Below are 24,913 nucleotides of genomic sequence, written 5' to 3'. Positions count from 1 at the left end.
CGTTATGAAAGATTTGATCACAAAACGTGTGTGGCTTTTTCTTAAATGAACACGTTTGACATTGCTATCGTGTCAGCTTTTAATTATATTGCGCTGTCATGTTAAAGCAAATTAATAAATGCAACAATATTAATTTGCTTTGAAAATACCTGAGTAATACAATAAAATTGATGGATGGATGAATGATGATCACAATTAAGTATAAAGTATCCTTTGTAATATATACTCCTTGTAGCCTGTACCCAAAAAGAGGAGTTTCTTTGCATCGAGGTTTATGCAAAGAGCTCACGTAATTATATTGTTGCTTTTTGGTGAATGAATGAGTATTCCGTCTGTACGACTGGTCTTTGAACGCACCCCGCTTCAATGGCAAAACGCGGATGAATTTAAAGACATCAAATGAGAATAATCCCTTCTAAAAATTAAAATTGACTGACGCAAACGTGAGTTCTTCATGTTTTTATTGAAAACAACGTAGTGCTGACGCCGTACGACGCCGTACGACATCGGTTTTTCGCTTTCCAAAAAGGCGTGCGCGCTCCCGCGGCAGGGGGAACAAAATCTCACGGGGGAACCAAATCAAGCACAACACCGGCCGTGCACGCACCACGGGCCGTGCATTCGGTTGTAGTATTCCTTTTAAAACAGATGGAGGCAGCAGAGGTCTTTGAGCTAACCTCTGATGAGTGTGCGGAAAAGCTCAAAGCATGCTCCTCGCAACAGACCAGTTGAGCTAGCGGCAGTTAGAGGAGTGCCACTTCTAGACGGAAGCATTCATTTTCCATTGGTAAATTCGATTTAATGAGCTACACTAAGAGGCTGGACACGCTGCAGTTTGACTCGCAGCGAAATGTTGGCAGCCTTTTTGCAATAGCACCAAAGTGATTTGGTTTCATTTCTTTCAAATAATGATGCATCTCGTTTTCTCCAATTTGTAATGGATAGGTCTTCTAAGCCACCGTGATTGTCAATTTTCTTCTCATCCTGTGAAGTGAAAAATTGAAGTCACTGTCTCCCACTTTCTGTCCAGTGCCAATCAATCAATCTCCTATAAGCACCTGCCTACCTACCTATCTATATACGTATCTTTCCTTTTAGGAGTGGGAGTGGCAGCGTGCTAGCTCTTCCCTCCCTCACCACAATCGAACAGAGGACTAATGGAAGAGCTGGGGTTGAGCCAAAATGGTTAGGAACCAATACCCAAAGAGGAGAGGAGAGGAGAGCAGAGGAGAGCAGAGGAGAGCAGAGGAGAGCAGAGGAGAGCAGAGGAGAGCAGAGGAGAGCAGAGGAGAGCAGAGGAGAGCAGAGGAGAGCAGAGGAGAGCAGAGGAGAGCAGAGGAGAGCAGAGGAGAGCAGAGGAGAGCAGAGGAGAGCAGAGGAGAGCAGAGCACAGTCTCCTCATCTGACTGCTGTCTGGAATACTTTTCAGCTTCCACCATCCATCTCCTTATGTTGTGGTATGGTTTCCAAAAGACCTACGTACATACGCATGCAAAACTGTTCACATTCCCAGCACAAAGGAAGGACCGGATTGGTTTGTAGCAATCCTACTCAATGAAATGGCATTGTATTTGTCAAAACAACAATCAAATGGGTTGATGGCTTCCTGCAAGAGTTTTGGGAACTCTTCAAAGCTGCGTTGTGTGCTTGATCATCCATAACTAGCCATTACCCACCTTAAGAGGATCAAGATATAAATCATGCATGATGTGTGCTTTTATTTAATTGCTCATGAAATATGAATAGAGCTGGCATTCACTCGCTGACATTTGACAAGCGAGAGCGAGGGGGGAAAGTGAGAGCGAGCCACATAATAGAGGGCGGCAGGGCAGGTGCTTATCTTTCTTGTGCTCTACCAGACGCTTGAGCAGCACCTTCTGGCAATGTTTTTTCAATCATAGTCACATTCCAATTGCCTCAGTCATAAGGTGACCCAGTGATAAGAATGTCTTCCCCTCAACCCTGATGGCAAAAATACAGTTGCTTTGGCTTGGTTCCATGGCCTTGCTACCATCTTTCTAACCTTCTCTTCCCATTATAGACACACATGCGCACACGTCTGTGCATTTTTTAAATCGAGTTGGTGAAACATCATTTGGAGCAAAACCATACATTTCAACACATTTGCAGTAGTAGGTGTATTTTGGGAGCCAGAAAGCTGTTGCCATAGATACCGTTCCCAAGGAAACACAGGAAGAAGCTGTAACTGGGGTCCTGCTCCACCTGTGCTTCATCCTCGGGGATGATACAAAAACTCTTGATGTCTTTGGCCAATTCTCTGAGGATTGGGATTATATCGCTAGAATACGCTCAATTGTGCTTGGAAGCTCTGATAACAATCTCTGCGCGTGGATAAAAGTTTCATCGTCATTTTGACAAGACTCGCCATAGTCAGTGTCCACCAGCAAGAAGCCATGCAGGAGTCTGCTCTGCTCTGCTCTGCGTCTGCCTGCGTGGCTGCCTGCCTGCCTGCCTGCCTGCCTGCCTGCCTGCCTGCCTGCCTGCCTGCCTGCCTGCCTGCCTGCCTGCCTGCCTGCCTGCCTGCCTGCCTGCCTGTCTGTCTGTCTGTCTGTCTGTCTGTCTGTCTATCTGTCTGTCTATCTGCATGCATGCTTCTGATTCCGCGTTCATGTGAGAGTGTGTGGGAGAGCTGCGTGCTGCAGTATGTGCAAAAAGCCCGAGGAGAGTCAGTCAGCTTCTTCACCAAATCAAGCCAATGGAATGATGAAATGTGCAGACTTGCTGCTGTGAAAAGATCTGCTTACTTTGCGCTTGTTGAGATGAGGGGGTATCCCCCAAGTTGGAAGTGCTTTTCATGACCTCAGCCAGTAACGTGCATCATTGCGTCGTCTGTCTGTCTGTCTGTCTGTCTGTCTGTCTGTCTGCCTGTATGTGCCACTGCAGTCGTGTCTTTTGTGTGCTTGTATTGAGAATCGGATTTGGCATCAGTGGTTGTTTGGCGTTTAAAGGCGTGGCTTCAACCAGCATAGTATCTGAGGAAGGGAGTGAGGTGTCAAATTGCAGCTTCAAAAGAGTCTACGAAACAATTTAGCAGGCTGGAGCGAGGCAGCGAGAGAGAGCGAGAGAGAGAGGGAGAAGGAGAAGAGAGTAGGTGGGTGGGTTGGAGGCGAGGTAGCAAAAGAGAGAGAAGGAGAGAGCCAATAATCAACTGTGAGACGTCAAGAGAGTGACTTGGAGTGAGATGAGATGAGATAAGAGATGTCGGAAGCCCTGACGACTTCCAGCGTGATGATGCAAAGCCTCCATCCTCCCACTTGAGATGCCTGCATCTTTCCACCTGCTTCCTTGCGTCTGTCTGTCCGTCAGCCGCTCGTACGGCGGCAGCGCGGCACAAGGCAGGTTGACCGGCCATCTCCTCGGAAGAGGAGAGCTTGTTTTGGAAGAAGACAAAAGAAATAACTGGCGAGTCCCTTTCGATATTGGCGTGCCATCCGGCCGGCCCGCGCTCCCTCGCGCGCTCCCTCTCTCGCACGCTCCCTCTTTGTTGATTGTCCACTTATAGACTTAGGGTCTGGAGACCATGGGCAAAAGGAAGCAAAGATTGGACCAAGAGTGGATGAACCAATGGACTGCATGCTCCGAGATGCTCAGGTTCCAATTGTAAAAAGCTTTTCATCTGCCATCTGCTCTCGTGGAAGAAAAGGAGAAGAAAAGACCAGAAAAGACTACTGCTGTGCCTCATCACTCATCACGCACTCTGCATTGGATAGCAAATCCAAAATGGACAGAAGAACAAAAAGCGTTTGGACGTAAACACCTTGTTGTCTGACAGACAGAAGAAGGTGACAAGCAAAGATGAACTATATTTTTGGCAACAATACTCTGTACCCCCGCAGTGGGAGGGGAGGTGGAAGTTCTGGGGGCCAAGGTGCAGGGCTGGGCGTCAAAGCAAAGCAGGGACCAAAGCGTTGCTCCTCGGAGGAACTGGCGGCGCCGCACAACTCCTCCCCATCCACCTCTTCTCCTGCCTCCTCCTCTCCTTCCACGTCCTCCTCTCGCTGGCAGCAGCTCCTTCTCTTCTTCTCCAAGAGGAGCGCCTTCACCGATTGCATTACGTCTAGCCAGGTAACGCACGTCTCGACTGTGAGTTGCGCTAGGTGGGAGATCGGGGTGGTGGCAGAAGAGGTTGGATCCGTGTTGATGTGAACTGCTGCTATCATACTCAACCGATGAAGGCATGTTGTGAACCTTGAGAAGATGCTTTGCTGCGAGTGGAAGTGCAGGAAGGAAGGAAGAAAGCAAGCAAGGAAGGAAGCAAGGAAGGAAGCAAGGAAGCAAGGAAGGAAGCAAGGAAGCACACAGCTCAATAAGATGGCTCAATAAGATGACCAAGGAAGCCTTTGGAATCCAAAAAACGGCTTCAAATAGATGCTCCGGAAAATGAAAGCTGTATGATAAGCTTCTGAAGTCGTAAATGCCCAGAGCCTCCTGGAGTAAAAGACTTGTTAAGTTCAAGCCGAAAAGCCATTCTTCAGTCATTTCAAATTGGTTGTGATGTAGAAAAAAAGACTGTGGCTATCTTTAGAGTAGTACAGTTGTATTTTTATCATCATCATCATCATCATCCTTTTGCTTCTTCCTTCACCTCCCACAAGCTTACTTGCACACTCCGAGACAATCGAGTACATTATAGCACAAGTGGGAGGAAAGAAATGTTGACAAGCGCAAATATGAAACGATGAAGACAATCTTTAGGATTCATTTCATCGAAAAAGAACAATAGTATCAATTGCACTCTTTAGACAGACAGACAGACAGACAGACAGACAGACCTATTGCATTTTGCCATCGGGACCCATACGTGCAAAAATACATTCTGGACAAAGGTGACGATGAAAAGCATGACTTGAGTGCTAACCCGTTTTCACACATGCTTCTTTTGGATCACATCTACCTGAGGTGTCTGAAAATGGACTCGAATATAAGACGAAGAGGGAGGGCTTTATGTTTTCACTTTTTTAGGGGTGTGACGAAAGCTAGAGAAGATGTTTACAACCTGAGCCACTTTATTGCGTCGGTCATCAGTGTAGGAGGCATCAACGTGGGGATGACTTTGCGCTAGTCAATGTCCGCATCGATCGGTCTGTGAAAGCAGCTTTGGAGAAAGTCAAAAAGAAAGACCTCAAGGCTTTGAAATACTTGTGCACATACGTACGTATATGCAACGACACAGTCAAATGAGTGCATATGACTGTTGGGTGTTGCATCATCTTGTGTGTGTGTGGGATGATACTTTCATATCAGTTCACACTCTTCCCTCCCTCACACAGCGAGTCTCGCTATCGACTCTTTGCACTTGTTTCCCTCTAGCCTCTTCTCTGTCCATGAGCAATCATTTTAATGCCTTCTGTAATGCAACACAAGCACAGAAAATGTTCCGCTCATGTGCTTTTCGGGGCTCTGCACAAACGTGTCGTGAACCTGGTCCACCGATACAGTACATTTTTGTCTGACAGGGCAATGTAATATGATGGATGGACGGATGGATGGACGGATGGACGGATGGATGGACGGATGGATGGATGGATGGATGGATGGATGGATGGATGGATGGATGGATGGATGGATGGACGGATGGATGGATGCAGGGATGCATGTGGGCCGGTGCGAAATCTGCTGCAAGGATCTTAATGATTGATGGCTGGCTGGATGGCTGGCTGGCTGGGTTGGCTGCATGTGGGCCGGTGCAAAATCTGCTGCAAGGATCTTAATGATTGGTCTTTAATGCATTTCTCCTGAAGCATGCCTTCACCTGTAAAACTGTATACTGCTAAAGTGCAGAAAATACACATGGCAAGTTCACAAATAGTCCTTTAAGATCCCTGTCTTTTTTTTTTTTTCTGGTTTCATGGCAACATAGAGTAATGGTCTGATTCCTCTCCTCACTTGTTAGCAGCCCCCCCCCCCCTTCCCTCCAAGCAATATTTTAGTCTTGGCTTCATTTAACATTGTGTTGCCAACTGCCTTGCCTATTCATCTTGCTATTCATCATCTTGCGGCTAGCTAGCTAGCCTACAGCCCTGGCAGCACTTTACACAGTACATGCGCAACGATAAAACAACCTTTCCCTCATCATCTCCCTGCTTTCTTTATATAGGCGGACGCTTCCATATACGCCGTCTTCTTTCGAGGAGCAACGTGTGCCAAGCTGACATTATAGATTTGGACCTCAAAGCCATTTATTGATAGAAATCACTAAGCCATGTTCATTGTCAAATACCAGCTGTAGATGGCCAAAGGCAGGCTTGGCCGGGCGCTAACGTCATGGAATCATTTCATTTCCCCAACCATAAAGATAGGAAGAAGAGAAAACAAATCTATAGCCTTCAACGCTAAAGTTTCAAAGACTAATGTTTATATTCAACAGCGATGTAGGCGGCTTGCGCTCCGTCGTGGTTCTAGTCATCGATCGAATACAAGTTGAAATGTTCTTGCACATCATTGTATTGTGTTTGCACAACTTTATTGGAATTGTAAAAAGATGCATTCTTGTAAGTAACTAGGTCAGTGCATAGAAACACTCAGGCACCTGACCTGGCTTGCCATGTTTTGCTTCAAAAGAAGAAGAACAAAAAGGTTCTCCACCAATCACGGCTCGGGACGCATCATACTCTTCCACGCTGACCGCGAGCGCTTTGCTGTGAGCCCTGCGTTCCTATCGATTAGTCACGCCTGGCTGCCGTCATGTTCACAAGAGCGCCCAAGCTTCTAATTGGCCGGTCCGGTCCGGGACGAGCGAGCGAGAGCGCATCCCACTTGTACGGAGGGGGACGGACGGCAAGAGCGAGGAGGCACAAACATGAGAGCATCTGAAAAGAAAGACGTGAGCTCATGTCAAGTTTTGAAGATCAAGTCAAGCATTTTTTTTCTTGATTATTCTTTCGGACTCTAATTTCCCAAAGACGTGGGTGTGGGTGTGGGTGTGTTTAGCTATGGGTTCCCCTCTGGAATATAAATGGGCAACATCGCAAGTGGATTTCCCGAAGAAAGCCGGAGTATGTTTGAAGTGCCACCTGAACTTGGAGGATGCGCATTATCTGAGAGAGTGGTAACTGGAGCCCAGCCTGTAGCCTGTTGGTGGAAAGTCTTCCTTTGGGATGCAGGAACAGACTTTGCGTCCATTCTGTCCTAACGTAAAGACTGAAAGCCAGCTTCACCCAACTGAGGTTCATTGTCACACTTCAAGACCTGGCTTTCTTCAATTCATGCCCTAGCCCAGGTGGCAGGCACGGAAAGGCTTTTCCCAAACGTGGAGCTCTTTGTCGGTCGGAATGGACGGAGGAGACAAATGAAGGTGGAAGGGGGAAGGTCCGACGTTGCTTTCGGTTCTCCGTCGACCTACATTACGTGAGCGGCTCTTTTGTCATCCCTGTCGAGGCGATGGAGCGGTAAGAGGGAAAGAAGACTCAGCCGCCGCCGCCGCCGCCACGGATGTGGCCTTCCTGCCGCTATGACCACTTACTTCCACAGCCACGACTTCTGTTGTAGCCCTAAAAAGCCCGCCGGCTCTTCCAAGGGAAAATCCAGCAAAGGGAAGGTCAAGTCCGGCAAGAGCCAGCATCATCCCTCCAAGCGTAGCCCCAAATTACTGCAAGTCCAGACAAGTCAATGGCAGCGTTCCCCCCTCCACTCGCCCAAGCACACTAGTCAAAAAGGCTGTCCTTCGCCCAAACCTCTTCCTTCGCCTTCACCCAGTTATTACCACATTCCGTCTCCGAGTCAATGTCACCTAGCGCCGCCGCCGTTACACAGCTACCAGCTGGCGCCGGAATCACCCAATCATCTCCTGCATTCCTCGAGCCATCATCAGATGTGTCTGTGGCCAGGTCATCAGCAGCAGCACCAGCAGCAGCACCAGCACCACCAGCACCAGCAGCACCAGCAGCAGCAGCAGCAGCATTTTTCTCCAAATCGGCAACACTTTCTCCCTCTTGCCTCGGGAGGTCGCCCGCTTTCCTCGCCATCGTGGCATCAACTCTGTCATCATCAGCAGCAGCAGCAGCAGCAGCAGCAGCATTTTTCTCCAAACCGGCAACACTTTCTCCCTCTTGCCTCGGGAGGTCGCCCGCTTTCCTCGCCATCGTGGCATCAACTCTGTCATCATCATCAGCAGCAGCAGCAGCAGCAGCAGAGTGACTCCAAGAGTCGCAATTTGTTGTTCCAGGACTACCAATCTCAACGTTCTCCTCTTTTGCCGCACTGCTCGCAGTCTCTTTCCATCCATCCGTTTCACTCGGCACAGACAGCGCTGTGTTCAGCTCTGGCTGGTTACGGCTGGAGCACGTTGCCCACGCAGCTAGCTAACAGGGCCGCCGCTGGAGGAGGAAATTTGCAAAACTTGAAAGACACTGTGACAAAGAGCAAAAGCAAAGCCAAGGCCGGGAGCAGACCGTGGCCCAATGACTCCTACTTGTGCTCTGTGGAACCCCCCGCCGCCGCCGCCGCTCACACGCAGCGCTTTCCACAAATACAAGCCCATGTACGTGTACAGGTAGGTTGCATAGGCAACCAGTCTGGATCGTGTGAAGTAGTTCATTGCTAATTGATTGGATACAATCCTGTGTCCAATTCACGTTGAAAGTTCCAAAGAGCAGGAGCAGCCCTAAATTCCGAAAAGCTGTTGAATTGTGAGCTATTTATTTTTGACCAACTTCTGTTGTACTAACACCTGAGAAGAGAACATTTTGGGACCAGAGTAGGGATTAGAGTCCATTTTTGATTACAGCACAGCACAGCTCAGCTCAGCGTGTTGCCCGATCTGAAATTGTCCTTAATCTGATCCTATTCAAGCTGCTTTGGACATATGCTGGCATTTTCTTCTTACCTCTTTGTCAAGATTTGCTTTCTTTCTTTGACATTTTCACGTGAGTGTTCAGGGCTTAGTTTTCAGGTCAGAGGAAGAACAGAGCGAGCTGTTGCAAAACAATGCTGCCATTCAACTCAATGCAAAATACTATGTTGCATTCTAATCATCGAATCAAATGAATAAAAGATTTGAAATTGGGACATGAAAGTAAGATTCACAAATGATGACATGAAACCAGATGAATTCCTTTGGAGACATTTCATCCGTACGTAAATCTTAGATGAGTGAATTCAAAGTACGTCTGAGCGCTTTTGCTCAGAATTTGGCGGGAAAAATAGCAATCTTTTTTTCCAAAAGGTTGAACTTGTCATGTGCACCTTCTGCTCCTCGTTGCTGTTGTTGACTTGACTCCTCCCGACCATGCGACTAATCCCTCTGATCCTCTCTCTTTTTCGCTTCCCATGTGGGATCAAGCATCCATTCAGTATGACTGACAGATTGGACACGTGGTGCTAGATAGACAGACAGAGGGAAGGAGAGACAAAGAGCGAACGAGTGAGCGAGCGAGAGATCAGGGGACGTGATGGATGGATGGATGGATGGATGGATGGATGGATGAGCGAGATTGAGATTAGTATTGAGCGCTAAATGCTATTCCTGCTCTGTTGCACTGATGCTGGCTGGACACTTCATTTGCTTTATGAACACACAGTGAGCTTCAAATTCTCCTTCTAGCGGATTTTTGCTTTATGGGAGACGACTCGGATATTGGATCGCGTCCATACACTCTGAGATGGGGCAAAATAGGAGAGGTGGACTCCATGAGGGACTCCATGTGATTGAGTGAGGAAGAGCATTTGCCAAGCAGAAAAGCTCGTGTGTCTGCTTCATCCGTTCTTTTCCTTTGCAATTCTGATCCCTCACTGGTAGATGGACAAGAAAGAGCTGGGCTTTTTGTTTCCAGTAGCATATCATGCACTTTGATGCATTGCTGCAAAGTGGCAAATCAATGATGTATGTGCAAGTGGATTCTTTGAATGTCAATTGAGTGAGTGGTGCCTGCCTGCCTGCCTCATCAATGATGACGCTTTGAATTGGTATTGTCTGTTGAGAGGGCTGCGCAGCATGCCATGTGGTGTACGCGGCGCAGCGCAGCGGCTTCATGCTAGCCGTCCCCATGCTGTACCAAAACATGAGACGAGTGAGTTGTCGCAGGGCTCTGCTTCTGCTTCTTCTTCTTCTTCTTCTTTCTTTCTTCCTTCCTTCCGTAACGAGCATTGATTCATCAACTTTATTGTATCTTGCAGGCCAACCCCCCTCCGTTGGTGGTGAACACAGACAGTGTGGACACCCCCCCATATGTGAGTACCACTTTGAAAATATGTTTGGAAAGGAAAAAAGAACTGACCCACGCGTGCGTGCGTGGTTCATTTTGCTACATTGTGATGCTGGTTTGGTTTCCAGAAATGGTTCCGCCCTAATTGGTGACCTCTGGATACAATGGTTGAATCCAGAATAATATGGGCCCAGATGTCGTTTTACCTCTAGCCAGCTGCCACAGCAAATGGGCGTCTAACCTTATTATGTAATTGCTCTGAAATCCAAAGAGATGCCTTTTGTGAAGTTTCACTTACTATACATTTTTGCCCATATCATTTGAAGAAAAGCGCCGAGGTTAAAAATGACGACTCCACGTGAGACGATTCTTTTCCACGATGCCGTAAATATTTGAGTGTCCAGGAATAATCCCTCTTCATATTCCTTGTTGGCAATGATGGAAATGTAGTCTCTACTCATGTGAAAGCAAGACAAGGCGATGACTCGGGATGCCGTTTGTGTTCATATATGGAAGCCAGGATGTATGCGAGAATATGAAATCATTCCATCTGAATTGAGTGCGATGCAAACAAGTTGACAGACATTGTGATGTTTTTTTTTCTTTGATCATACTCACAAATCCCATTCTCTGTTTCTACATATGCCGTCTCAAACAGGTCAATGGAACAGAAGCAGACTTTGAATATGAGGAAATCACGTTGGAGCGGGTAAAAACAGAAGGATTTGTACCAATACGATACTAAAGCTACGACTATTTCCTCCAACTTTCTTTCCTTTCTTCCCCGTCCGTCCGTCTCCTTCCTTTGTGCGTTGTCGTGTCTCCTCTCTCAATGATACTCTCCTTTGTCTCTCTCTCTCTCTCTCTCCCTGAGGCTCTCTTGCCATTCATTCATTCATTCATTCATTCATCCATTCATTCCTCTGGCTGCTTCTTCTTTTCTCCTGTGACCTGGATCTGTCTGCTCGAGCGCCACTGCTTTCAAGACACACATACACGCAAATAGAGAAATGGCAATAGCAAAATGAGCCACATCCATCGTCGCACATCGTCGTGTTGGCACACAGAACCCAACACTGTCAAACAAATGGTGGCAAATCATGAGTGGCTGCTTATTTCTATTAGGACTAGTCACTAGTACGTAGCGGCCGTGCTGCCGTGAAAACGCTCACCTCCGTCATCTGTGTTTGTCCACAGGGTAACTCAGGTTTGGGCTTCAGTATTGCAGGAGGGACCGACAATCCCCATATTGGAGAAGATCCGTCCATCTTCATTACCAAGATTATACCCGGAGGGGCCGCGGCCCAGAATGGACGACTCAAGTGAGACATCCCTGCTGCGCAAAATCATTTCATTTGATAATAGCGACTATGTTGAAGTTGGAATGGATCAAAGCAGCCTTTTGGGCAACTTGTGAAGGGATTTCGCTTCACGTCTGGGGAAGGGCGGCCATCAGAAAGCGGGTTAAGCCTGAAATCAGGGAAAAGGAAGCTACGTCAATGAAACTGTGGCGCCGGAGTTTCCACGGCGGCCCAGCGTAAGCTACGGCTTACCCGTTTGAAAGAAATACCACGGCCATGGCGGCGCAATCCATTTACGTGGGGAGGGGCTGGGCGCTGGCGGGCGGGCGGGCTGGCTGGCGGACGGGGTTTGTGAGTTTTCGTCCTAGCACTGTCCTTTCGCAAGAGACTCCAACATTCATATCAAACACGTGCTCGTTTTTTTTTTTTTTTGCAAGCCATAGCTTTATTTATTTTCCGTCGGTCGGTCGCATTGATTTCTGATGGGATGCTGCCCACAGTCTGCTCCGGCTCAAGGTCAGCTTCTTCCTCCACAGTAGACCCAAGCATCTATCTGGAATACGGCCAGCCGTCCGTCCGAGCCGTTGACGTCGTTATTAGTATATTGGTCCGAGCAAATGTAGTAGCTTAAGTAGGCGCGGGAAACGGAAGGAACGAGGATGCTGCACATTTGAATTGTTGCAAATTGCTCTTCCTTATGGCGAGGGCCTCAGATTGGATTTGAATACCTAGTCGTGCAGCTCTTATGATGTTGCCGCTCGCGCAGGGTGAACGACTCCATCGTCCGGGTCAACGACACCGACGTCAGGGAAGTGACCCACAGCGGGGCGGTGGAGGCACTCAAGGATGCCGGAGGTTTGGTCCGACTGTGCGTACGACGCAAGAAGAGCCTTACCGATAAAATGGTGGACATCAAGCTAGTCAAAGGACCCAAAGGTAAAGAACGACAAACGCGAGTACTTGCAAATGTATTGATTGAAAAACCCAAACTAAAAAAAGTCCCTCCCTTCTGGCCTATCTATCAAACGTAACCGGAATATGAAGCGTATCAGAAGAGTCAAGTGTCGATTGTTTCGTTTCAGGCCTGGGATTTAGTATAGCTGGTGGAGTAGGAAATCAACACGTTCCAGGTGACAACAGCATTTATGTGACAAAGATCATCGAGGGGGGTGCTGCACAAAAAGATGGCCGGCTACAGATAGGGGACAAACTTGTAGCTGTAAGTATTATGTTCATCTCAATCACTATTGACAATGAACGCACATTCACATCATTACATGTGCAAATGATCCGTTCTGCTGCATTCCTAGGAAATCACAATGTCTCATGGAATCGAATCGAACGATTGAATACACACACATACATCCATTTAATGATGTGTCTCCAGGTAAATGCATCTTCTTTAGAGGAGGTTTCTCATGAGGAAGCAGTTGCAGCCCTAAAGTCAACCCCAGATGTTGTTTACCTACGCGTGGCCAAACACACTTCTGTCTTTATGGACGAAACCTTTCCTCCTCCCGATGTCACCAATTGTAAGTATGTGCTTGATGTTCCATTCAAATAGATTGCGGGTGACACAAGCTTGAATAGCAGCCCTAGCTATTCTACGCGACGTTGCCGACCGACGCATTTCTTGCCACCTGTGCTTGAATGGCCTGCGTGATGGTTAGAACATTGGCGGGGGGACACCCTCGACTTTAAATGGATTTTTTTTTTCATTTCTAAGACAACAAAAAAAAACCCCACAATTTCTAGTACACCCTCTTCCCCAGCGACCGCTGCAAACAAAAGAAAACGTGGTCAAGCACAAAGTCTTGATAGGATGAGCTGCTCATTCACGATGTTGCCTTTAACACGATGTGACTGGATGATGAAGGAGACTTGCTTTTGTTTTGATCCCAGCCTACCCTTCGCATCATGACAATCACATAAGCCCCTACATGAGCGGGAGCCAGTCTGTTAGCCCGGCCCCACTGACCACGCCCAGATACTCACCGATGCCCAGGTCCGTGACGGAAAACGACGACTTCACAAGGTAAGTAACGTGTCGGTGCAGAAAAGACAAACGTTTGTAATGTTAAGGTTAACCTTTGACGAGAGCCCAAATTCACTGCCTGACCTCTGCTTGCAAGCTTGTGACGTGCGTGCATGTGTTTGGGTGTGCGCGCATGCTTGTGTCAATTTGGCAGATGGCAATCAGAATTTTCATCTGGCATGTAAACTGAGGTCACATACGTAGACACGTGCACATTCACTCTGGGTCGGGTCGGGTCGGGTCGGGGCTGCTTTACTATCTTTAATCCATTTTAATGGGAGGATTACAGCCTATCACAATCCACGTCACTCAACTGGCGTCACCGTGGTTACTAGAATATGACTCCGAACGTCATCATCTTTTTGCCCAATCACAATCTTTTCACTATAATAAATCTGATAAGCTGCAGACTGACTGCCGAATGGTCATTTGGATGTATGCTCTTTCTTTCTGAGCTTTGTGGTGGTGGTGGTGGCCTGTGTCTGCGTGTGTGTGTGTGTGTGTGCGTGTGTGTGTGTGTGTGTGTGTGTGTGTGTGCGTGCGTGCGTGTATATCCACGTCTACATATATAGACGTATACATATATCCATACGTATACGGATTTGTCTAACCCTGAAATCTACGATTTACACAGTATAGTACGACTGAGGAAAATGCTTCATAATGTTGAACATTTGAATTTCATGATACGGTAGCGCCATCTACTGGGCAACCGTAGTGAGCTCTAGCTTTCCTTCCAGTGTAATGCATGGCTCTTCCCATCTACGGTGCATATGATATAAACGCTCGCCCTCCCTCCCTCCCTCCCTACCTCCCTCCCTCCCTCTTGAAATTTCATGTATAGGTAATACAAAATGAGACCAAGAAGAATTCTTTTCAGCCTAACAACTGTTAGTATTTCCTTTTTGATGTTGTCACTCCTCCCTCCCTCCCTCCCTCGCTTCTTCTACATACAGTTAACTTGGCTTTACTGCTGTAGACATGCTTCCACTGAGGAAGGGCCTGTTTTGAAATGAAAATATTTCTTTTTCCGTGGAGTCGGGAAGTGCCAAAACCGTCTTGCGTTCTTTCCCTTAGGGAGCCTCGGCGTGTGTTGCTTCACCGAGGGTCTACGGGTCTTGGTTTCAATATCGTTGGAGGAGAAGATGGCGAAGGAATATTCATCTCCTTCATTCTAGCTGGTGGTCCAGCTGATCTTTGCGGGGAACTCCACAAGGGGGACCGGATCCTCTCTGTACGTGGGTGCCAAGATGTTGTTTGTGGATTTGGCTCTTTGCTTTCTCAAAGTACTAGTATGTGCCTTTGGATGTAGGTGAATGGAGTTGACCTGTCGACAGCGACCCACGAGCAGGCGGCTGCGGCTCTGAAGAACGCGGGACAAACGGTCACCGTTGTAGCGCAGTATAAACCGGAAGGTGAGTGGGACCGGACCCAAGTGCTAATGGCCTGGCTAATGTATATGTGAGTATTTGTCAAGGAGGGAGTGTAGGATTAGTAAAGCGGGAATCCTTTTGGTCTTGTTGTACTTTTTTCTTTCTTTCCTGTGTGCTGACTCTCCTATAGTGCTGATTAGTGACTGTTGAATGAGCTTCCTTCAGCCCTTCTGTTCATGCTGTGGATTGATGCGTGCGTACGTGCGTGCGTGCGTGCGTGCGTGCGTCCTTTTGAAGGCCGTATCTGTCCGGCTCCCGTGGCAATACTGAGCAGCGACCTGCGGTGCGCCCTCTGCTTCCACCACATAAACAGGCAAAGGCGCACATACATACTTGCTTCTAATGTGAGTGAGTCATGCTGTGTGTGTTTATTTGTTGATCCTTCTGTTATTTATTTATACGAGGAACACGACCTGCTGTCATCCAACGCAGAACAAATGTCGATACGTACAAAGTGAAAAGACCTCTTTAGGAAGCTCTTTCTGCAAAGTAGTGGGACGGAGAGTGAAATGGCAGAAAAGGTCCCAAATGGCAACATGGATTGATTAAGAGGTGGTGCAAAGAAAGGAGGCGGCTTTTGACCTTCCATGTGGTGAATTTGGAAGTCTGAGCAGCATTGTTGTGCATTTCACAACATGTTGTGCACATTGTTGTGCATTTCGATGATCATTTGATGTGCATATGGCTTTCCATGTCATGAGTAGCTGATTTGGCAGCTTCAAGTGGGCCCTTCCTTTCCTGCTGTGGGACTATTGTCGTCAAGCCTTCTGTTTGATTTCCGTCTTAGTCCCATGGCTTACACACAACTGTCACTGTCACGCGCACACAGTCGCAGTCCATGTCTGTCGGCAGCAATGCTGAGGTGGCGCACAGGGGATTAGCTCCGCTTGTCTTGCTTGTCTGCTTATGACACTATATGCTCGTGGCCTCTATTTGTGACAAAGTGGAGGAGGCTTGTGGCAAAAATGAGCCGTCATTGTGTGCTCAAGATTGGACCTTGGTAGGGCTGTAATTTGTCCATCTTATTGTGTGATGGATCACAGTGACATTGTGAGGGCAACCATGCTGATTGTCCTCAAGATAAAGGTGCCTATGAGGTGCCTCCTGCTTTTGATTGCCTTTTTTCACTTACTTTGAGATATGATGCTCGTTGACCGTGACGCGCAAGCTGAAATTGAAAAGAAATATGCCGTGAATGAGTTCATACTAGAGCGATTCAAAGAGCAGACAGGCCGAGAGAGAGACAGACCGAGAGTCATTACTGAAGATGAAACACATCCCTAACGGCTTTATTTTTCATCCATCACAGTACATATTAGTGAGGGCTTCCTGAAAACTCCCTCCAATCAAAAGGAAAAATGTTTTTGGGAATATGTGTGTTGGTGACTGGCACTCCCTGAGCCAAAGTAGGGCAGGAGAGCCTGGCATCACCTCGCATTTCGGCTGCATGAGTGACCTGAGGAAACAGTGCCTGCCTGCCTGCCTGCCCGCGCATGTGTGCGTGGGTGCGTGTGTGTGTGTGTGTGTGTGTGTATGTGCCAGGCTGCCTGCGTGGCTGCCTGCCTGCCTGCATGGCTGCCTGCGTGGCTGCTGTCAGAGTGGGAGGAGCGGCCACAGCAAGGAGCACACTAGAGAGCGAGCCTTAGCATCTGTTGTTTCTGTAGCAGCCAAGCGGCACTGGAAGGAAACACACACACACACACACACACACACATTTTTTTTCTGCATCTCGACACTTACTTTTCCACTAGAGCAGGCTCACACGTGGAGGTGCTCTGAACTATCGGTCCTTTTTATGTGCTCCCTCTGGCTTTTTGGTGGGACTGCTCCATGCACTGACACTCATCTAAAAGTCGCCTCATCAGCATCATAGCGCACGCAAGCACGCACGCAAGCAAGCAAGCAAGCAAGCAAGCCCAGCCTGCCCTCCGTCCGTCAGCATGTGAGTACCACCGTTGAAAAAGACAAAAGCTGAAAGGACTCAGTCGCTAGCTTCCTGCCTGCCTGCCTGCCTGCCTGCCTGCCTGGGTGTCTGCCTGCCTGCCTGCCTGCCTGCCTGCCTGTCTGCCTGCCTGCCTGCCTGCCTGCCGTTAGTCACATGCAACATAAGAGACGATGTTGATTTGTGACTATCTTCTTTTCATTTGTTTCCCAACAGTGCTTTTCTTTAGTTTTGGCTTTTTTTCCTTCATTTAGCTCTCGTACATGAAGTCACTTTTCTCTGTTTTGTGTCCTTTCCCCTGTTTGCGGTTGTGTCCGCCGTCTTGCTTTGAATCCCACGCCACAGTTTTGAGGCCACGTGCTTGTGTCCGTTGGCTCAAAAGATGCTCATGCAAATATTTGCATGCCGATTAGATGCGGCGATGCCGTAAGATTGAAGGTGATGGACGGAGGTCAGTGATGGGGGGGGGGAAATGGATTTCCTCCAAAAGGTCACTTTGACTGTCGTCGTGAGTGGCGGTGCTCCTTCTATTATTATCCTCCTTGCGTGAAATACTTTGAGCAATGAATCCCCAATGAAGAAGAAGAAAAAGAAAAAAACCAAATAGAGCAGTACAGAGGTTCTTGATAGCTTTGGTTTGTGTGTGTGTATGTTTCCTGTTAGTTATGTACCTCAAGTGTAGCTTGCTTTGATTGGATTCTTTTTTCCCACCATAATGGTTGAGGGCTGCAGAGTCTTGCTGCAGGCTTTGGAACCAGAGTGATGGCATACGCTTGGACGTATTTTGGCTGCGATCAAATATATACTTACCGTCGGCCACATAGCGTAATTGCCTGAGTCGCATTTCAATATTTTGGGAAAACAAGAAAGGATGGCATTTTTTGGATCGATATTTACCGTCTACACCAGTGATTCTTAACCTTGTTGGAGGCACTGAACCCCACCAGTTTCTGGGCTACACTTTGACGCCAGGATAAAAGTGTTGTTAGGAAAGCCGCACTCCATTCATTTTCGAGAAGAACGTTTGCCCCAATGCCCTTGTTAATGCTCCTTGTGCCGGCCGGTGTGTGCAGAATACAGTCGTTTTGAGGCAAAGATCCACGACCTAAGGGAACAGATGATGAGCAGCAGCGTCAGTTCCAGCTCCACGTCACTACGCTCCACTCAGAAACGGACACTTTACGTCAGGTAATGACATTGTGACGTTTGTTATTGAGAGTGCTTATGCTTTGCTGCCGCTACCGCTGCTGCCGCCGCTGTTGTTGTCATGTTAAACTGCTGTTTATGTCAAATGTCGAACCCAAAAAAAGCTGTGTTCAATTTGATCACGAATTCTTGTTGCTTCGATCGATGTGTTTCCTGACTCGTGAAATGAGAGCCCTCCCAGAAATTCCTGTCGATTCTTTTAAATGACGAGAATATGAATTGATTCCGAGTTATTTTGACATTGGCCTTAATTATGAAACAAGGCTCCCTCCATCAAAGTAACATCATGCCAAACACATTCCAATCAATATTGTCATCTCGAAAGCTGTAAAGCTAATGCTTGGAAATTCACTATTGAGCGCTGAATTGTACACTGGATGATATGGCTTGAACAAGCACTAAAGTGCAATCCGCAAGCTGCCATCTCTTACTTGACAAATATTTGAGTTGAGTTGAATTTCTCCTCCTATTCCAATTGCATTCTGCTTGCCGCGTGTTTTGTGTTGCGCACCACACACGTCGAGATAGTATGAGAAGAGTCAAAGGGGAGGGCCACGCAAAGGCTTCAGTTTGGGACTCGAAAGGTCCCCTTGCTCCTGCCGCATGAACATTTCAGCCCAAATATTGGGAGGCAGGCAGGCAGGCAGGCAGACTATATCTGTCTCCCTCCCCGATTTGCCCTTCTCTGCTTTGTTTTATTGATGAAGGCAGTGGGGACTTTGGGTGGGGTGGCTCTTGTTTCAGCTCTACTTCACACTCTCACACGCAGCCATCCAACACACAGCGCTGCCCTATTTTTTAAGGTTGTTTCCCTGTGGACGGCTTTGGAATCTTGCTCATCATTCAGCCATGCACGCACAAACACCGATTGTAGACAGACAGCAGCGCACAAAGAGACAGATGTGGACACTTTCCAGCGCTTGTGTTTATTCAAATGGATCTTTTCAAGTTGGACATTTCATGTTATTATGGTTGGATGTGATCTGCATCCAATCTTGTCCATGTGAATGCTTTGTGCCTCACTCCAGCTTTCAATTGGTGGAATCACCATTGTGTATGCATCCCTTTGATTGCGTGGCGCTCTTCTGGCAGAGCGCTCTTTGACTACGATGGAAGCGCGTCGGACTCGAGCAGCCCCAATCAGGTTCTGCCCTTCCGCTTTGGAGACATCCTTCACGTGAGCAGTGCTGGCGAAGAAGAGTGGTGGCCTGCGCGCCACCTCAGCCCCCCTCCCCCAAACTGCCCAGAGGTTGGAGTCATCCCCAGCCGCAGAAGGTTGGTTGGTTGCTTGGTTGGTTGCTTGGTTGGTTGCTTGGTTGGTTGCTTGGTTGGTTGGTTGGTTGGTTGGTTGGTTGGTTGGTTGGTTGGTTGGTTGCTTGCTTGGTTGGTTGCTTGGTTGGTTGGTTGCTTGGTTGGTTGCTTGGTTGGTTGCTTGGTTGCTTGGTTGGTTGAGGGCGGGCTTCTGAAAAGTGCCTTCTCTTATCTTACATGTGGATTTGACCTCAGTAATCCTTGATTAGGGCAATCCCGGTAGGAATGACAAATGGCGTTTCTTTACCGTCTGCCTTTTTAGCTGGCGATTTGAAATTGGAAATGGAATCTCATGAGCATTCTAAAGGAGGATCTAAAGTTGTGAATGTTCCGCCTCCTTTTTCACAGAGCGGAGAAAAAGGAGAGGTCAAGGTTAAAGACAGCCTGTGTGAGCAAGAATCCGGATCGATCGGTGAGTAAGTGCTCAAACAAAGTGCCGCTCCAAGTAACCATTGTCCTGTATGTCAAAACACACGCGTGGCGTGGCAGTCAAATCCGAGCTGGTTTCCAATTAAAAGAACCCAAAACATGCACATGTGTGTTGGAGCTGTACAAGGATCCGTCCGACTGATGACATTTGGTCGGCCGTTGTGATCATCCCCTAAATCTCTTTCTAAGTTTCTGTCTCCGGTTGTCTGTGCAGGATCCAGATGAACGGGGTAAGTCAACATGTTGTCAGTGACCTCTGCTGCTCAATGTACGTATGTCATGTCCATTCATTCCCACAAACAAACAAATGTGCCAGTGCGCATTCCAGTATTTGGATTTTTTCCCAAAATGTTGACTCCCTCCACTTTGGCAGCTAGCTTCCATATGTGCTGGATGAAAAAAGGATGGAAAGTGTCATATTGTCTATGTTGTTTTTTTCCCCCCAACCTCAATTAGTTGGCCAGGAGGAGATGATGTTGTTAAGCTACCAAGCAGTAATACAGCAGGAAGGTCAGTGATTCATACAAATGACCTGAAAACCATCATTGACAAATAGACACAGACACACAACACAATCGATGGCTTATAAAGGGAGACATAAGTGACTGAAAGCTGTTGCCTAAGTTCGTCCATTTCTATCCATCAGTCAATTACACCAGACCTGTTATCATTCTTGGACCGATGAAGGATCGCGTCAATGATGATCTTATTTCGGAGTTTTCCGACAAGTTTGGCTCCTGTGTCCCACGTGAGTATCGCAACTATTTCAATGTGGTTCAAATATATGCACCGAGTTAATGTGGAGATAGATGCACTAGAACAGGGGTCTCAAACTCCAGTCCTCGGGGGGGGCCGCATTACCCCGAGAGGACTGCACTTTGAGACCCCTGCACTAGAATGTGGCCTTTGATTTGTGGGCGGGTGTTGAAGAAAAGATTGTAACACTGGCAGTTTGGGTGTGCTCCTCAGACACGACTCGGCCTCGGCGGGACTATGAAGTGAATGGCCGAGATTATCACTTTATGCCCTCCAGAGAGTTCATGGAACAAGAGATCCAGGAGCACAAGTTTATCGAGGCGGGACAGTATAACAACCACCTGTATGGAACCAGTATACAGTCGGTGAGAGAAGTTGCTGACAAGGTAAGAAGAAGGACGCCGATGGAAGGTAGTGTGGTGTCCAAACGCTCGTGTCCTCCCTCGCCTCTCCTCTCCTCTCCTCTCCTCTCCTCTCAGGGTAAACATTGTATACTGGATGTATCCGGGAACGCTATCAAGCGTCTGCAGCTGGCAGGCCTCTATCCCATCGCCATCTTCATTAGGCCACGCAGTGTGGACAACATCCTGTAAGTCAAAAACACAGCCTTGCTTTCTATTGAGTCTGTTGATTTCCATTAGGTCGCTCCGCTAACAAAAAATGTTCACCGTGCTATCAAGACTTATAATGCTAAAAAGTATGAGCGCACGTTACATTGATACTGGGACACGTGTGTGTGTGTGTTTCTCTCTCCAGAGAGATGAATAAGCGTTTTACTGAGGAGCAGGCGAGGAAGTCCTATGACAGAGCTGTCCGACTGGAGCAGGAGTTCACCGAATATTTCACCGGTGAGGCACCCTCGAACGCTTGTATAGCTATCAGCTATCATTCTTATCATTTTCAATACAACAAACGGGGTAACAGTAGCAATAAGCTTTCCTTTCCTTTCCTTTGGTATGCTAATCATGATGTGTTAATGCTGTTCTTTTTGCCCTTTCTGCAGCTTTTGTGCATGGCTCAACTCTGGAGGAAGTGTATTCCCAGGTGAAGCAGGTCATTGAGGAGCAATCGGGTCCTTACATTTGGGTGGCCACCAAGGAGCGGCTCTAAGTCAATACCGCAACTTTGGCAGCACAACACAGCTTCCCCACATCTAATATACTCTGTGGACACACCTACTTAACGCTGGCTATCGGGGTGAAGTCCCGAGGGGGCGAGGCGAAGCGAAGCAAGGCGCTTGTATCTTTTTCAGCAGCAGCAGCAGCAGCAGCAGCAGCAGCAGCAGCAGCAGCAGCAGCAGCAGCCCGCTTCCTCCCCTACAGCCGACCGAGTTCCTTAACCTTTGAGGACGTGCTTCAAATCCATTGAATATGTACCATTATCTGATTGATTGGTTTCATTAATGCTTCTTGTTGCTGTTGTTGTTGTTGTTTTCACACATATATACCAAGGGTAATGCGTTCACATATGGGTTTGTAATGCTAATATTGTCACCAAGAAGCAGACTTTTGCACGCTGTAGCTTTCATGTTGATGGGGACAAAAATCTCTCTCGCTCTCTCGCTCTCTCGCTCTCTCTTTCTTTCCCATTTTCCATTCCACTTTATATTTGAATAGCTGCAATTGTTTCTCTGACTTGTCTACCTTTCTCTCTTATCCTACCACTTCCCTGCCAGACTGCCTCAAGTTGAAATAAATAATGTGCTGTGCCCTGGCATGTTGGACTAAAGGGCTGAGATAGAAAACATACGTATAGTACTGTACCCTTACTGCTTAGAAATGTAGCAACTATTATTTATTTAAAAAAATAATAATATATATATATATATATATATATATATATATATATACACACACACACACACACACACACACACACACACACACACTATTAACATCTGTGACAAGCAGAACAGGTCAAACATCCAAAGGAAAGTTAAAAGTAGAATAGCGACCTTTGAGTGGAGTGCGGTGGCATACTTGAGTCTCAATCCCTTCTTCTCTTTCATTGGCTCATTTTATATGGACATCAGTATGCAAATATGAACTAAGTCAATAAAGTAATCCTCCAGTCTCTGATGAGCTTTTTAATGATGGCATGGAATGGCTCCAGTCAACAGTTGACAGAAGCATAATCTTCTGGGAATGAATATCTTTCCTTTCTTGGACTATGATATTTGGAGGCTTTGAAATGGTCCTATTTAGATGAAAAAGGAGAACGTCTTCTATTGTTGTCCATGTAAACATAAGCAGTGTGTCATTTCATCTCTCCTCTCCATTCACCGCGTGATGCACGTTCACAAACACCACCACAACTGTTGTTTCTTCCCGGAATGGGGGCTTGTTCTTTAAAAGTCCATTTGGAGGTCTAGGAATAGGCAATGTTCTTTCTTCCTTTCTTTCTTTCAATGAGTCTTAGCTTATGGGTAATATCCAATGGCTAAAATGCAATCATTTAAGACTTCAGAAGAACCAAATGAATGAAGTCATTTCTGCCTTTCCGCCACGGAATGCATCAAAAGCGCCTGAGACGTAAATGAGCCGTCCTGGTCCTGGTCCTGGTCCTGGTCCTGGTCCTGGTCCTGGTCCTGGTCCTGGTCCTGGCCCCGGCCCCGGCCCCGGCCCCGGCCCCGTTACAAAACACCTACTTTGATTCGGCTGTCCCTCGATGAAACTCTGATTTGAGCGCGTAGTCACCCCCCTCCCTCCCTCCCTCCCTCCCGTGCAATGCAATGACATATCAAGCCACAGAAAAATGGTGGAGGAAGAAGCAAGCCATGGTGATGTGATGTCTGTCATCCAACGGTTCCTTTCAAAGGTGACCATGATTTCACTGGTTACGGATGTTATTTGTTTACAAGGGGACTTCTCAGGGGATCTTCTACATACAGTGCAAATGACAGCATTACTACTTCTAGTAAAGATGGTGGAAGACAATGTTGTTGTTTTTTTTAATGAGTTGTTTTGTGCTGGGAGCGCTGTGTGTCTGAAAGATCAAGTGTTTTGTACTTTGTGAATGGGTTGGGTTGGGGCGAGGCGAGGCGGGGCCGTACTCAAACAACAAGATGCTTTTGGAAATGTAGCACCATATGGACTTTGTCTGCTTGCTAGCTTGCTTGCTTGCTAGCTTGCTTGCTTGCTAGCTTGCTTGCTTGCTAGCTTGCTTGCTTGCTAGCTTGCTTGCTTGCTAGCTTGCTTGCTTGCTAGCTTGCTTGCTTGCTAGCTTGCTTGCTTGCTAGCTTGCTTGCTTGCTAGCTTGCTTGCTTGCTTGCTAGCTTGCTTGCTTGCTAGCTTGCTTGCTTGCTAGCTTGCTTGCTTGCTAGCTTGCTTGCTTGCTAGCTAGCTTGCTTGCTAGCTAGCTTGCTTGCTAGCTAGCTTGCTTGCTAGCTAGCTTGCTTGCTAGCTAGCTTGCTTGCTAGCTAGCTTGCTTGCTAGCTAGCTTGCTTGCTTTCCGCCACCCAGCACCTCCTAAAGCCCAGAGACTCACAGAAAAGCTGCATGAGTTTTGAAAGCTAAAAGGCTTGGAGTTACTTGATTTTGATCTCCTTTAATAATTGTCGGTTGCTTTAATACACCTGGACTCTGGCTTTGTGTTTGGACCAGAGCTTTATGACAGTGTCTGTCACTGATGCAAAGAATTGATTTCACAAATGGATCTATCTCTCTATCTATAAAACATATGATGCTATTTATCCCTGCACGAACCGCCTATTTTGCTACAAAATAAATGTCCTAATTCACTTTGGATGGGCCAACTTTTGTAAGAATACACCTCCGGAGCTCTCTGCACTACAACCTGAGTGGAGCAACGATATTGCCACGATTGGGCTGAGGTGGGCCGTCCGTCACGCTGAGCGCGTGCTCCACCCACCGTCACAGCTCGGCCAGCGCCGTCCGTCCGTTCTCATTTGGAGCGGAGCGCATGGTTTTGGCCTTCAGATTGACATTGACATCGGTGCCATTTTTTCATGATACACGAGACGATATGAAGGCCGGCCGAAAAGCCCAAACAATGGTGCTGAGTCCAAGCGGTAGTCCTCCAGCTCCAAAGCTGTCCAAAGTTCACGCACCGAGCTCAGATGAGCGCCATCCAGGAAGGAACATAGTAGAATCTTTTGCGACGGGGAGAGGAAGATTGTCGCATGACAGAGTTGCAAAGAGAACATGTTTACTTGAGTCGATGTCATCCAGTTATTAGAAATTCTAATTGATGTTCATTCATCTCAGCGTAATTATTGAACGGATCAACGCTTTATTCCTGGAAATCTCTTCATTTACATTTTGTAATATCATGATGAATGACTTCTCCAACATTATTCGGAGCTTCGACTGTCCCGT

The 24,913-nt window shown here is 47.4% G+C and overlaps 1 protein-coding gene across 2 annotated transcripts in view; it reads left to right on the top strand.

Annotated features, from left to right (window-relative positions):
- LOC133166461 (disks large homolog 1-like) overlaps nucleotides 1–23,512 on the top strand; it is a 35,223-nt gene extending 11,711 nt beyond the window's left edge. For both annotated transcript variants that reach the window (XM_061296389.1, XM_061296390.1), the window contains 19 exons: nucleotides 10,135–10,188; nucleotides 10,822–10,872; nucleotides 11,361–11,485; nucleotides 12,231–12,400; nucleotides 12,547–12,683; nucleotides 12,852–12,996; nucleotides 13,367–13,499; nucleotides 14,577–14,733; nucleotides 14,812–14,914; nucleotides 17,948–18,062; nucleotides 19,173–19,355; nucleotides 19,740–19,803; nucleotides 20,035–20,050; nucleotides 20,277–20,330; nucleotides 20,467–20,568; nucleotides 20,790–20,962; nucleotides 21,056–21,165; nucleotides 21,333–21,424; nucleotides 21,580–23,512. In XM_061296389.1, coding sequence (XP_061152373.1) covers nucleotides 10,135–10,188; nucleotides 10,822–10,872; nucleotides 11,361–11,485; nucleotides 12,231–12,400; nucleotides 12,547–12,683; nucleotides 12,852–12,996; nucleotides 13,367–13,499; nucleotides 14,577–14,733; nucleotides 14,812–14,914; nucleotides 17,948–18,062; nucleotides 19,173–19,355; nucleotides 19,740–19,803; nucleotides 20,035–20,050; nucleotides 20,277–20,330; nucleotides 20,467–20,568; nucleotides 20,790–20,962; nucleotides 21,056–21,165; nucleotides 21,333–21,424; nucleotides 21,580–21,686 — 2,091 coding nt within the window. In that variant the 3' untranslated portion in view covers nucleotides 21,687–23,512. The remainder of the gene's footprint in view (nucleotides 1–10,134; nucleotides 10,189–10,821; nucleotides 10,873–11,360; nucleotides 11,486–12,230; nucleotides 12,401–12,546; nucleotides 12,684–12,851; nucleotides 12,997–13,366; nucleotides 13,500–14,576; nucleotides 14,734–14,811; nucleotides 14,915–17,947; nucleotides 18,063–19,172; nucleotides 19,356–19,739; nucleotides 19,804–20,034; nucleotides 20,051–20,276; nucleotides 20,331–20,466; nucleotides 20,569–20,789; nucleotides 20,963–21,055; nucleotides 21,166–21,332; nucleotides 21,425–21,579) is intronic.
- The last annotated feature ends 1,401 nt before the right edge of the window (nucleotides 23,513–24,913 follow it).

The sequence above is a fragment of the Syngnathus typhle genome, linkage group LG14, assembly GCF_033458585.1.
Source record: "Syngnathus typhle isolate RoL2023-S1 ecotype Sweden linkage group LG14, RoL_Styp_1.0, whole genome shotgun sequence".
Classification (NCBI taxonomy): Eukaryota; Metazoa; Chordata; class Actinopteri; order Syngnathiformes; family Syngnathidae; genus Syngnathus; species Syngnathus typhle.
The sequence above is the reverse complement of the archived record's forward strand: the minus strand, read 5'-3'. Positions and strand labels throughout refer to the sequence as shown.